This window comes from Lepidochelys olivacea (genome assembly GCF_965140295.1).
Source record: "Lepidochelys olivacea isolate rLepOli2 genome assembly, chromosome: 11".
NCBI lineage: Eukaryota > Metazoa > Chordata > Testudines > Cheloniidae > Lepidochelys > Lepidochelys olivacea.
The window spans coordinates 65,429,445-65,443,542 of record NC_140421.1 but is presented as its reverse complement, the minus strand read 5'-3'; the positions used below and the strand labels follow the sequence as shown (position 1 = coordinate 65,443,542).

At 41.6% G+C, this 14,098-nt stretch overlaps 1 protein-coding gene across 3 annotated transcripts in view; it reads left to right on the top strand.

The window, feature by feature from the left end:
- KANSL1L (KAT8 regulatory NSL complex subunit 1 like) overlaps positions 1–14,098 on the top strand; it is a 97,250-nt gene that overhangs the window by 48,504 nt on the left and 34,648 nt on the right. For all 3 annotated transcript variants that reach the window (XM_084643395.1, XM_084643394.1, XM_084643393.1), the window contains exon 6: positions 1,394–1,598. In XM_084643395.1, the coding sequence (XP_084499521.1) occupies positions 1,394–1,598 (205 nt within the window). The remainder of the gene's footprint in view (positions 1–1,393; positions 1,599–14,098) is intronic.

Sequence of the window (14,098 nt, the reverse complement as noted above, 5' to 3'; positions counted from 1 at the left end):
AAACAACAAAAAGCCTGGCAATGCCCCCTATACTAGTCTGATCTGGCCTCATCTGAGAGTTGGGAGTCCAGGGTTTGTCTGTGTTCAGACTGGGTGGAGTTCCTCTCTCCCTCTGTCTCTCTCTCTCTCCTGTAAATGCTCCTCAGAATAGAATAGAATTTCTGTCTCCTTACCATGTGCTCTACTGCAGCGGTTCTCAAACTGTGGGTCGGGACCGCAAAATTGGTCGCAACCCTGTTTTAATGGGGTCACCAGGGCTGGCGTTAGACTTGCTGGGACCCGGTGCCAAAGCCCAAGCCCTACCGCCTGGGGCTGAAGCCAAAGACCGAGGGCTTCAGCCCTGGGTGATGGGACTCCGGTTACAGGCTCCTCACCTGGGACTTCAGCTTTGGCCCCCCCCCACCTGAGGCTGCAGGGCTGAGGTTAGGGTCGTGTAGTAATTTTCATTGTCAGAAGGGGGGTTGCAGTGCAATGTAGTTTAAGAACCCTGGCTCTACTGGAAGACTCCAGGTTCCCTCCCCTAGTCATGCTCATGCCCCTGTGTAGAAAAACCATTGTTCGTTTGAGGGTCAGAGACAGCAGTTGAGACACAATCAAATCCAGTGGCTCCAGATTGCTGATAGCTTCTCAGCATAATCCTTCAATAAGACGTTAAATACCTTTCCCGGGCAGGGCAGCTGTCTAGAATGCAATTCCTTGGGTTTGTCTTAGGCAAGATTAGACATGTGTTGAACACACACAAAATTAAGTTTATAATTTGATACAAGTGTGTCACACTAGGCTGATATCTTTTATTCTGAATGAGCCTTGGATTATAGTAGTTTTTTTTCTATTTAGTTACATTTGCCAAATAATTTAAAATAATTTAAGTAGCCATGCTACCTTGAGACAAGATGATGGGCCTGATCCCATGTTACTTATGCCAGTGTAATTCCATTTACTTCAGTGGAATGTGGATAATTAGGGAAATGTCATGAATTGAGGTGTAGAGTTCTCAGCATTAAGGGTAAAATGCATAACGGAGTTGGTGTAGTTATTCTAAAAGCAAGTAGTATAATTCCAGAAACTTTTTGTACTCTCAACCTTAACTCAGTTTTCGCATAGGTTTTGTCTGGGAATAGAAAAGAAAATGTGAACAAGATATATACAGAATTCCTTACAGTGTCACAAAAGGAAATTCGTAATGTTAATAAATCAGTGACAAACTTCTTATGCCACCAGTTGTGATTTCTTGAAGTAGTATGTTAAAACACAAGTGTTAATTTTGGGTGCCTCTAGAATTATGGGGCTAATACGCTTTAGTATATAAATCTACTAGTTGTGAGAGGTTGCCTTTATATATTGAGCATTCTTGACCTTTTTGACTGATTTCAGTATTTTCCTGGCATTTCAGAGCTTCAGACAACAGAGAGGAAATGTCATCTTCTAGTAGCCAGTTGCTTGATCATCAACACATCAAAAAAAGAAGAAAAGACAGGACAAGGCTGAGATCTCCGTCTGTAACTATCATGAGCACATCTGCCCGAACAAGGCCACTTCAGAGTTTCCAGAAGAGGAAACTATACAGAATGAGCAGTGCATGTTGTTGGAATCAACAGGTAGAGCTGTCTCCTATCCTTTAGAAGACAAAAGCAAAGATTCCAGCTGGCAGTGTCTGTATGTGTCAGTCTGCTATAATGGTATATTACATGCTGCTGTTTTGATTGTTCAGTACATTCAGACAGCATGCAGTACACGTGACGGGAGTTTAGCTGTGTCAGCGGGAGTTCATAGTTAAGGAGTTGAATATAAAAATTGTTCAGAATCCTGCTTTATCAAATTCATGCATTTGTTTTACAGTTATCTTTACATTCACTTTACAGTCGGGGGTGGGGTGATTTAACGATTTTTTTAAGGAAACTTTACTGCTGAGGAAACAAGCTACAACATAAATCTGCTAGCTGTTTGCTTTTAGAGCATTTGTTTAACTAAAGAAAGTTTACACAGCTGGTAGTGCATTATTGTGTGGGAAATTAAACTGCTATATCTTAATCTTGTTTCCGTTTTTGCCATTCCCAGCCAACTCTGCTCGCTTCTTCCTAGCATCAGTAGTGCCTTAAAACTGTCTGTTATATATTAAGATTTTGTCTGTTACAAAGAAACTGAATTGAATTAAATGCTTAATGTGGAAAAATCTATTTTAGACTGCTACTTGTGTAAGACAAATGCTGTTTGTAGCCATGTCCACTTTTCCAGGAGTACTCTGTGATTCCAAATGTTATGAATACTGAGTGAGTTTGCCACTTGCTCCTAAAGGGTTGAATTACCTGCTGTTTTCCAAATTTGTTGTAAGGTCATTATTAAAGCAGCATTAATCCCGAGGGATTTTGATGCTTTGCATGACCTTCCTGTACCTTTTAGACACTGTATTATAATGGTGCTTTTGCATCACAATAACACAGCCTGTTAGCATTTCCATTCTAAAGTTGGATTGGCGTGTAGGTGAGGAGGGCATTAGTGAACTAGGATTTTGGAAGGTACTGTTTTGCTCTCTCGCTAGTTTTTTGTGTGTACATATGCTTATACTAACTTGAAATTTGTTTTGATTTTTAATTACTTCCAGTAGTATGTCATCTTTAATCGCACAAATTAAATTTTATGAGCACCTCTGAAAATAGGAAATACAATGGATATGTGAAAGTTATAATGGCAGGACTGACAACCCCTTAAGGGAAAGAATAATAAACACTGTGGGTGAAATCTGGACCTCATTGAAGTCAATGGCGAAATTCCCATTGATATCAATGAGCCAGGATTTTACCATATGAATAGATAAGCAAGCCTTTTTGAATCTGAATATGAACAGATATTCACAGATAGTGTGGTTAAGCCATTGCCAATAAGAAGCAAAATTTCAAGTTGTTATACAGTATATTCTCCTTAGATTAAGAAAAAGATCTCCACCTATCTGCAGCAAAAAGGGCCAGATTTACAAAGGTATTTAGTAGAGCTGGTGAGAAATGCTGTGACAGAATGTTTTTTTCATAGGAGAATGCTGATTCATTGAAATCAAAATGTTTTGTGGAGGTGGCTTGATTTTGACAAAAGTCTGATGGAAAGTAGGCAGGTTTCTCTCTGAAACCTTTCTGGTTTCCTACCAGCTTGCTCATTCAGCTTCTTGGCAGCCTGGTCTTCCAGACTTCCTGCAGTTTGGCAGCCTGTCTAGAGGATTGCTTGGAACTGAGAGTCTGCAAGCTCTGGGAGTTCTAGCTCGTAAGCTTCAATGCCCCTCAGCTTCTTTGTGGTTCACCTGGCATGCTGCCATTGAGTGAGGCTTCTAGGTTCCCAGCTTCTCTGCAGCTTGCCTGAAGGGCTACTGCAGAACTGCTTCCAGGCTCCTGTTTCCCCTTCAGCCCATTGGGTACTGAGAGTGCTGGCTCCAAAGCTCAAAGTCTCCTCGCTCAGCTGGGACTCCAGGATCTGCGGCTCTGGTGCAGCCAGTCAGGTGGACTACCATGGAGTCAGGGATCCAAAGGCTTTTCCAAATAGGAACAAAACTAAATTTTGAAATATCAAAATCCTCCATGAAACCAAGTGACCTTCCTCTGCCCATAGCAGGGGTTTAAGCCTAATGATCCCAAGATAGGTGCCTAGTGGGATTTTCGGAAGTGCCATCTGTACCTTTAGGTACCTAAATAGCTTTGAATATCTGGCCCAAAGTTACTACAGTGCTGACCAAAGAGGGGGAAAAACCCATAGAAAACAGTAAAACTAGTAGGTATGTGTGTGAACTGAAAAGTAGTGACCTAATGCATCAGCTGCGCAGGACCAGAGGATGGGGCCACTAGGGGGTGGAAGACAAATGTGACTCTGTCTCACCTTTTCTTTCTTGGATTGTGGGACTGGCTGGGGATGGAGATGGTCCTGGCTGCATGTTAATTTGTCAGACTAGGATTTAAAGGTTAGCTGCCATCTTTTACAGATATAGCATAGACTTCAACATGCTAAAACAGTTGAGTAAAAGACCTTCCGTGTGTGTCGTCGTCCCCCCCCCCCCGCCGCCCCATTCCTGCCACCCTTGGCTTTAACTCAGCCAGTTCATTATGTGTTAAGGGCAGTGTGCCTTGTCTACTGGGATTTTTCAAATACGTTATTTAGCGCATTACCTGCCACCTTAAATCTTAGTCTGGACAAGCCCAGATTGGCCACCGTAGTTTGCACTTGATTGTAATGGCTCCCTAGGAACCATAACGCTGGTGAGAATTGATGGAATGCAATGTGCTTTGGCAGTCCCTCCACTTCCTATGCAAGAAACCACCTATACCTACTGTGACAAAGTTCCTCCTCTACCTTGGTGGGTCTTGTGCTTATTGGCGGATTTGCTTGCCTTGGAGCTTCACAGCAGCCCTCAGTTTGGCCGTTTTCATGAAACCACAGTCCAGGTCAACTCCTCCTGTGTCTGACCAGGAGTTGGGAGGTTTGGGGGGAACCTGGGCCCACCCTGTACTCCGGGTTCCAGCCCAGGGCCCTGTGGAATGCAGCTGTTTAGAGTGCCTCCTGGAACAGCTATGCAACAGCTACAACTCCCTGGGCTACTTCCCCTTGGCCTCCTCCAACACCTTCTTTATCCTCACCATAGGACCTTCCTCCTGGTGTCTGATAATATTTGTAGTCCTCCAACAGTATGCATTTTCAGCTCCTAGCGCCTCTTGCTCCCCACTTCTTACCCGCGCACCACAAACTGAAGTGAGCTCCTTTTTAAACCCAGGTGTCCTGATTAGCCTGCCTTAATTGATTCTAGCAGCTTCTTGATTGGCTGCAGGTGTTCTAATCAGCCTGTCTGTCTTAATTGTCTTCAGAAAGTTCCTGATTGTTCTGGAACCTTCCCTGTTACCTTACCCAGGGAAAAGGGACCTACTTAACCTGGGGCTAATATATCTGCCTTCTATTACTCTCCTGTAGCCATCTGGCCCCACCCTGTCACACTACCTATACATCTGTAGGGGGGGACCAAGAGCTGGCTGTGCAGGCTCTACACCAGCTGAAGGTTTCCCTCGCCTCCTAGGAATCCTTATGTACTCATTTAGGATGGCTTTAAGGTTCCTTTATGTCACTTCTACAGCCCAAAGGGACCTTAATGTGGGCCAGAATGTGGCCACTTCTGGATCTCTGGATTCAGTTCCTAGTTGCCTTTTCAAAGTCCAGTTTTTAGATTAATTTAAATTTTAGCAGTGGGCTTTTACAGATGGCAAAATGATGTGTTCATTTCTGAATCCTTTGCTTGGATGGTGTTCTCTTTATTGACTAGGCTCTGTCTCAGCACTTTCGCAGTGTTTTGCAAAGGAGGAGCCTACAGTATGGGAAGCCCAAGGAGTTGATAATAGGATACGGAGATAGGATCCAGGTCCCAGGGGACCGTTGTCATTATCACTATTGCGGTAACTGGAAATCTTAGTAGAGGAACCAAGGATTACATGAGCCCAGAAGACTGCACTGAACTTTTGCATCTAGAGCAGTTCTCTCCAGCCTGGTGTGGAGGCAAATTGAAGGAGCAACCTGGAGAAGTTAGCACTGCTGCTGCGTGTGCTGTAACTCTTGTGGAGAAAAAAAATTAAAAAAAAAAAAAAAAGAGATGGTGATCCTGCACTGTCAATCTAAGGCCTTTCACAAACGTCACACTCATTAAAACGTTAAGAATGAAGGAGAAAGAAAGAAAATGCTAGGCACATAATGCCTCTGCTGGAAACGAGGGGAAAGACATCTTGCCAAGGAAGTCAGTGACAAAATCAGACTGGGCATTTTAAACATGTTCTGACAACCTAAATTAAATAGATATCAAGTCCTTGAATTAAGAGCTGTCATCAGTGTATCACTTCCTTCAAGAAATTTTATTCTTTCTGTGGCCTAGCATCCTTTCTGTCACTTTCTCTTCATCTTAGTCGCTACGGTTGGTTACCCGGCCATTGATGAGATTGTTCAGCGTGAAATAGAAGAACAGAGTATCAGCCCAGGCTGATTGTTCGATTAGGCAGAATTTCTAAGGATGAGGCTGCAAAATGGCCACTGGCCCTTGAGATTGACCGTTATTTTGTCAGAGAATGCAACTATCAGTTTGTCAATAGATTGCTTGATCTCGGACAGAGAAAAATGGATTTCACCTTAAAGGGATATATGAAGTTTCATGCTGGATTCTTAATTCAACTTAATAATGTGATGCTGGTCTCTCTAGCAAGAAATGACCATATCCTCTTTATTTTGGATACTTATATTGCCTCTGTTACCATAGTATCTGAGCACCTCACAATCTTTAATGTATTCAGCCTGACAACATCCTTGTGAGGTAGGGAAGTACTGTCATTCTCATTTTACAGATGGGGGACTGAGGTACAGAGAGATTAAGTGATTTGCCAGAGATCACAAAAGTCTGTGAACGTGCAGGGAACCAAACCTGAGTCCCAAGCTAGCACCCTAACCAGTAGACTGTCTTCCTTCTGAGAAGTAAAAAAGCTTGTCCTCCCTTTGTCCCCTTCCAGTTTTTTACTGGCTCATTTTAATAACCTTCTCCAGGATGCCGTTGCCCCAGAATCGTGGTGGATGAGGTAATGCAGTGGAGTAGTTCGACTGAGACAATTTAAAGGTGACTACATTGTCTGAAAAAAGAAAAGGAGTACTTGTGGCACGTTAGAGACTAACCAATTTAAATTAAGGTGCCACAAGTACTCCTTTTCTTTTTGCGAATACAGACTACCACGGCTGCTACTCTGAAACCTACATTGTCTGAAGTATCCTTCTAGCTAGATTTGAGATTGTATTTTGAGATAACTAATTACAGTAGATTCCACTCATTAGCAACCTCTTGGTTCCCAGCAAAAAAGTTGCTATTGTCTGAGAGCTGCCAATAAGCAAAAGGCAGATTTGTGGGGCTGCAGCCAGGGAAGAAAGCGCTGGGACATGTCCCACAAACCTTCCTGCGGTGCTCGGCACATCCCAGTGTAAACCTTCCCGTGAGGCTACAGCTAGGGAAGGAAGTGCTGGGATGCGCCGAACCCGGGTCCCTGGCGTTAGGGCAGGGCATAGCATGAAGCATGCAGGGAGAAGTACTGTGCGGCTCTGTGGGCCCACAGTACCTCGCTCCTTGTGGGAAGCCCCAGCATCCAGGCTGCAGCCCCCTCCTTATTGCTGCTCTGCCCGTAGCCTCCCCTTCCAACCTCATCTTCCAGTCCACAGCACCAGGACTCGGGCAGAAGCTCCCCTGTTGGGTGGTGATGTGGGTGCCACACCCACCTGTGCGGCAGCAGGTCCCAGGCCACATGCAGGTTTGTGGGGCTGTAGATAGAGAATGAAGCACTGGGATGTGCTGAGCACTGGCTGTGGACAGGTGTGTGTGGCTGCAGCCAAGGAAGTGCTTCCTTCATGGCTGCAGCTCTGCAAACCTGCTTGTGGCTGGGGCCTATCTTCCAAAATGTTGTTGCTAAGTGGTATGTCTATTGCCAGTAGCCGAATCCAGTTAACATTAAAGTCGATGAGACAGGATTGGTTCCTAACAAAATGTTGCTGTGAAGCAAAGTTGTTAACATTGGGATTGTGGCTTAGCAGCATCCACTATATCTGACTTCCTAAATTGAGGGGATCAAGTAACTCTGGTATAATAGTTTGAACGGTTTCAGCGTGGTAGACTGTTAGTCTGTATCAGCAAAAAGAACAAGGAGTACTTGTGGCACCTTAGAGACTAACAAATTTATTTGAGCATAAGCTTTCGTGGGCTAAAGCCCACTTCATCAGATGCATGCAGTGGAAAATACAGTAGGAAGATATATATACAGAGAACATGAAAAAATGGGGGTTGCCATACCAACTCTAACGAGAGTAATTGATTAAGGTGGGCTATTATCAGCAGGAGAAAAAAATTTTTGTAGTGATAATCAAGATATATTCCTACTGTATTTTCCACTGCACGCATCTGATGAAGTGGGCTTTAGCCCTCGAAAGCTTACACTCAAATAAATTTGTTAGTCTCTAAGGTGCCACAAGTACTCCTCGTTCTTTCAGTTTGAACAGGGTTGCTTTATTCTGTGGTCATAGGCAATTTTATGCACCCCTTTATATTGGCACCATATGCTTGGAATAGCTTTCAGTTTCCCATTTGCCAAATGCTGCCTCTTGCCCTTCACATCCCTCCATGATCTTTTGGGAAGCTATTTTTAGTTAATCTCTGCATTGCTAAAGTTCATATTGCCTTATTCCTGAACTCTTGTCCCATTTGTCAGTTGGATTGTAAGGCCTTTGGGAGAAGGCTCATGTGTGTTGTGTTCTGTGCCGTGCTCTGTAGATTTACACTGCTATAGAATACTCATGATAGTTCTCAGATTCTTGTGTCCCAGAATCTCTTTGGGTTTATTCCAACTCAGTGTCTCTACACTGGCCTCTGTTTTGCCAATTTCTTCTTTGCAGAAAATAGCTCGTTTTGTTTCCTCCTCCTCTACTGGATTCTGTTATCATTTGTTATTATTTAACATTTATATTGTGGTAGCACAATAAATGACACAACTTGGTAGGATCCCTTTGTGATAGGTAGGTACTGTGCAAACATAGTAAATGACAGTCCCTACCACAAAAATCTGTACAATTTGAAAGATGAGGCATAAGAGATGGGAGAGACTAACAGTCAGGCTATTGGAGGTTGGGGGAGAAGGGATAACAAATAAATATAATAGGACATGGGTCATCAGGCTCTATTATAACCATTTGCTGATGATTAATATCCTCAGGAGCCTGTTCATCCCTTTGGGCCAGGCTTTGCCTGTTCAGCATGACTGAGTACCACTACTAACCTGTAGGTAAGAAGAATGGTCTCTCTTGCTCTGCAATCAGTTTTTCTCTTGATTCCTAACGGGACTCTCTTGAAGACTCTTCTCTGATTACAGACCCTAACAAATACTAGTTTTCTGAGCATCTGTTAGACTCTGAAGCAAGATAGGTTTGTCTCTGGAAGCGTATTCATTCTATTTTTATTTCATTGTTCAAAAGACCTTACAGTATTAGAAAATTAGGCCATTTCTTGACCTCAAGAGTCAGTACATAAGCCACTTTTAGCAAACCATCTTTCAAAATAGAAGCTATGATTGTAATGCATCTGTGCAGTTCATCAAGATGATTTTTGAACAATTATTCAACTGTAGGATCCAGGTTAGTATGTTTTAGTACATCAGAGACACAGGAAGTACAGTAGACCCTCAGAGTTATGAACACCAGAGTTACGAACTGACCGGTCAACCAGACACCTCATTTGGAATTGGAAGTACACAATCAGGCAGTGCAACAACAGAGACCCAAAAAACACCTGTATAGTACAGTACTTTATTAAATGTAAACTACGGGAAAAAAAAGAGAGAATGTTAAAAAAAAATTGACAAGGGTAAGGAAACTGTTTCTGTGCTTATTTCATTTAAATTAAGGTGGTTAAAAGCTGCATTTTTTTTCTGCATAGTGAAGTTTCAAAGCTGTATTAAGTCAGTGTTCAGGTGTAAACTTTTGAAGGAACAACCATAATGTTTTATTCAGAGTTATGCACAATCTCCATTCCCGAGGTGTTCATAACTCTGAGATTCTGCTGTATCGTGTGTTAGTCTGGAAGCTCAAGAGCTCCTGAATTCTAACTGTGACTTTGCCACTCGTTTGCTTTAACAACTGGCAAGTTATAAACTTTCTCTGTATATGTATATAACAGTTTTCAAGTACATAAAAGGTTGTTACAAGGAAGAGGGAGAAAAATTGTTCTTCTTAATCCCTGAGGATAGGACAAGAAGCAATGGGCTTAAATTGCAGCAAGGGTGGTTTAGGTTGGACATTAGGAAAAACTTCCTAAGTGTCAGAGTGGTTAGGCACTGGAATAAATCTCCTAGGGAGGTTGTGGAATCTCCATCATTGGGGATTTTTAAGAGCATGTTGGACAAACACCTGTCAATGATGGTCTAGATAATACTTAGTCATGCCTTGAGTGCAGAGGACTGGACTAGATGACTTCTCGAGGTCCCTTCCAGTTCTATGATTCTGTGTTTCTGCATCCACTGAATGGTGATAATAACTTACCTTGCCCACTGTGGTATTGAGAGCTATGTAAATGCTTATGAATTATGAGGAGAATGGAGTTATGAAATTGTGGAGAGTGGACAAGAGAGAGGTTTCAATCAGGGAGCTGTTTGTATTGCTCGGTATTATTTTAGCTTTTTTAAATGATAAATATAATTTAAAAAGCCAATCTGTAATAGGAAGAGGTTTAAATGTAAATATATTTCTAGTTATATGCAAAAGCAGAATTAAAAATAACCCCTGGAAACTAGCAGAAGAGGTTTGAATTTTTTTATTTTTTTAATTTATTTTTTAAATTAGGCAGAGGTAGAAATTTTAATTAAACAACACAAAAAACTTTAAACTAAATTGATATCAAATTGTGCACTAGCTAACCCATTCAGCCGCAGGATCTTATCATTATAACTATCGTTCTCCTTCCTCTCCTGCTGCTTATGTCACCAATTTGTTCTTGCATCTTGTCTTAAGCCATCCAGTGGTTGTTTCTTGCAGTCTGACCCCACTTCGTAATTGTGATAGTATGCAGTCCCCTTACTTAAAAGTTCCGTAAAGCAATGCGTTGAGAGGACTGCAACTTAACAAAATGAAACTTCTCCAAAGGAGTGTTTTTACTTTGTGTGCAAAAAAGCACAAAGCTTTTAAATTCTAGTCTCAACTTGGCCAAATAATAAAATGTTTTCATCCTTATAGTACCATTTTCAGTTGCTCCCCTAGTTCCCATTTTGTTACTGGTTTTGACTGATATATGTTCTAGTGGTTTTTTTAGAATTTTATCTATGCTGTCTGCTGCAGTGTATGTGGCTAATAATGAAGTGGAAAAGTAATTGTTCTTGCCTTGACATTTGATTTTGGTAGCTTTTCACATAACGTCCCAGGTAAACCCACAATTCTTGCTATTTGGGTTTTTGTGTTTAATCTGTCCACACTAGTAAATGTCTGTGCGCCTAATTAGAGACACAAGGTGGGTGAGGTAATATCTTTTATTGGACCAGCTTCTGCTGGTGAGAGAGAGAAGCTTTTGAGCTTACACAGAGCTTTTCTTCTTATCCGATGTTTTACACCTTATTGGTTATTTACATCTGAATTGGTGGAGTTTTATAACTACTTCACATTCCCTTTACACAATTATTAATCACTATACAAAGTAAACAGCAGTGGAGTATCAGGCTCTGTGAATATTCCCTGCTAGGTTCTTTCCTTTTGAAGCCGCGCTTGGCTTTTCATTGTAAGGGTGAGAAATACTAATTTCTCCTTGTTTTAAAATTTCTCTATGTTGTGTCTCCATCTACTGGTTAAACATGACAAATTTGGTTGTCTGGACTGACTTAAAATTACAAATAATGTACTAAAGGTGAATTACCTTAGATGTCAGTAAGAGTATGAATATTTTTCTCACACAGTGGGAATAGGCATGAGGAGTAAAAATTACATCATAGCAGTGTTGTCAACTCTTGCCATTTGGATCTTGCGGTATGCTGTGTCTAAAGCCCCAACAGCTGGAGTCAAGTGATTACATAGGAATCCCAGATTTAATTTCTTTTAAAATATCTCAAGATTTTTCTGGGTCCCAGCTCGTGATTTTTGAAAGCGTAGGGTTGGCATAAGGATGGCAATAGTGTTTTATGGTTATTACAGTACTTGTTATTTTTAAATGACATACACACATTACTATCTAAAACACGTAAAGACTGAATATCTGCTCCAGTTTTAATTTATGTTTTAAGCTTTTTAGGGCAGGGAGTGTTTTAATATGCCCTGATCTTGACTGGGTGGTCTTTGCACTACTGTAATACAAATTGTTGTTATTAATAATTATAATACATGGAGAACTTCCTGTCTAAATTAAGACAAAAACTGGAATTGACAGCGATGCAGGGAGGGGTTGGGAGAAAGGCAAGTGTTAACAGAGTATGAACATGCACTTACTTAGGCTAATGCATGCATCTTGAGGGTTCCACCGCATTTTGGTTGAAGGGGGTAGGTGAGGGAGGGGAAAAGAGAGAGAGAGAAATTATATATAAATATTTGTAAGGTGTTTTGAAGACTGTATTTGAATCTCCTCCAGGAAAATCTGTACCGTATTAGCCATATTGTCACTCACTTACATGAGGTAAGATACTCATGTAGATTTCTTTGTGAATCATTATTACAATTACCTGCTTTCTCTCATTAGTTTATTCAGCCTATACATATTTAAAAGTAATCTTTCTTTAGGGCAGTAATACAGTCCAACATGTTCTTCCAGAGCTGTCTTCCATATAATGAAGTAATTTTCCTCCTTTAATTGCACTAAAAGTATTCTGTTGATCTTTTGCCTTGGTATCTCCAGATGTTGACTGCCCCAGTTGTCTGTGCATAGCTTCTTGGCATAGCCAGTCTATGAAAAGCTGTGAATATAAGGAATGCTGTTGTGTTGCCAACTCTCCTGCAAACTTGTTTCAAGTAGAGCAGGGGTTCTCAAACTTCATTGGACCGCAACCCGCTTCTGACAACAAAAATTACTGCACGACCCCAGGAGTGGGGACCGAAGCCTGAGCCTCTCCGCCCCGGGTGGGGGGGCCAAAGCCCAAGCCCCACTGCCCCGGGCCAGGGGGCCAAAGCCGAAGCTCAAGAGCTTCAGCCCCAGGCAGGGGGCCTGTAACCTGAGCTGTGTCACCCGGGGTTGAGGGCTTTGGACAATAGGCTTCGGCCCTGGACGGTGAGGCTCAAGCTTCCGCTTCAGCCCTGGGCTGGTGGGGCTTCAGCAAGTTTAATGCCAGCCCTGGCAACCCCATTAAAATGGCGTTGCAATCCACTTTGGGGTCCCAACCCACAGTTTGAGAACCGCTTAAGTAGAGGATCAATTCTATTTCTACAAAAGTGCTTAGCACCTTTGTAGAAATATAAAATCTTTCTTCTTGATTAGTCTGCTGGGGAGCAGTACATTTCCTGGAGAATACGATCAGCGTTCTGTAAATACAAGTAGTAGCTGACAAAGTTTGGAACAAAAAAAACCTAGTCATCAGTTTTAACAATAAAAAATCCTATTCAGAAAGAAGAAATCTATAACCCTGTAGCCCCTGTGGGTTTATGTGTTATCTAATGGGAAAATAGCGTTATCATTGGAACACTATGTGATTTTCTGGATAGCAGTAAATCCATCTAATGCAAACTTTTGTGGAGATAGCTATGTTGGCCAACCAATCAGGCCAGGCAGGGTTTCTCAGCAATAAGGATCTGGCATGGTCCGTTTCAGATTCCTGCAGCAAAGAATTTATTGTGTTATTTCCTTCCAATAGTTTCTTGACCATAAATCTGCTTCTTTAATTTCTACCTTATAGAATTTTTTCAAAATGTGTCAGCACAATTACAAAAGTCTTTCATTTGTCTTATTTAACTGATCAGTGATGAAGCACAAAACTTCCATGTTCAATTGATATTTTTTTAAAATTAAAAATAAAAGGTCAGTGTTTCAGGCAAAACACACAACTCCCATTGAATAGAAGTACAGTCTCTCTAACTGTCAGTGTATTATAATATGGCTCAGGTTGGAAAGAAAATCTTAGTCTGCTTCTGTGAGGGAATGGATGGCCCACGAAAATGGTAACAGTTATAAAACCTTTTCTGACCTTAGACCAGAAATTTTAATTTGGACAGGTTGGCTTATAAGTAAAAGCGGTTATCATCTGATAGCTGTTTTGTGAAATAAGTTGATAGTGTCAGTCCAGGTCCTTGTCAAACTTGTCTATATCAGAAAACCCACCATTCCAGTTGGTATCCTTGTTGGTAGTCTTAGTAAAGAGGCCATAGACAGACTGATTCCCTCTCACCCTTTTAGGGCGGCTTGCACTGCAATTGGCTGTAGTCTACCTATCATGTGAATAAACAGAAGACCTCTGTCTCCAGCATTTACAATCTGTCTAAGATAGTTTGAGTTTATGGGTCCATACATTTTAGTGCTATCCAGAGATTGAGAATTGTTTTTTAATTATTAGTATCTTTACTGTAAAAGAACTGTGTTAAACTTACTCTAGCTACATGATTTTGTGTG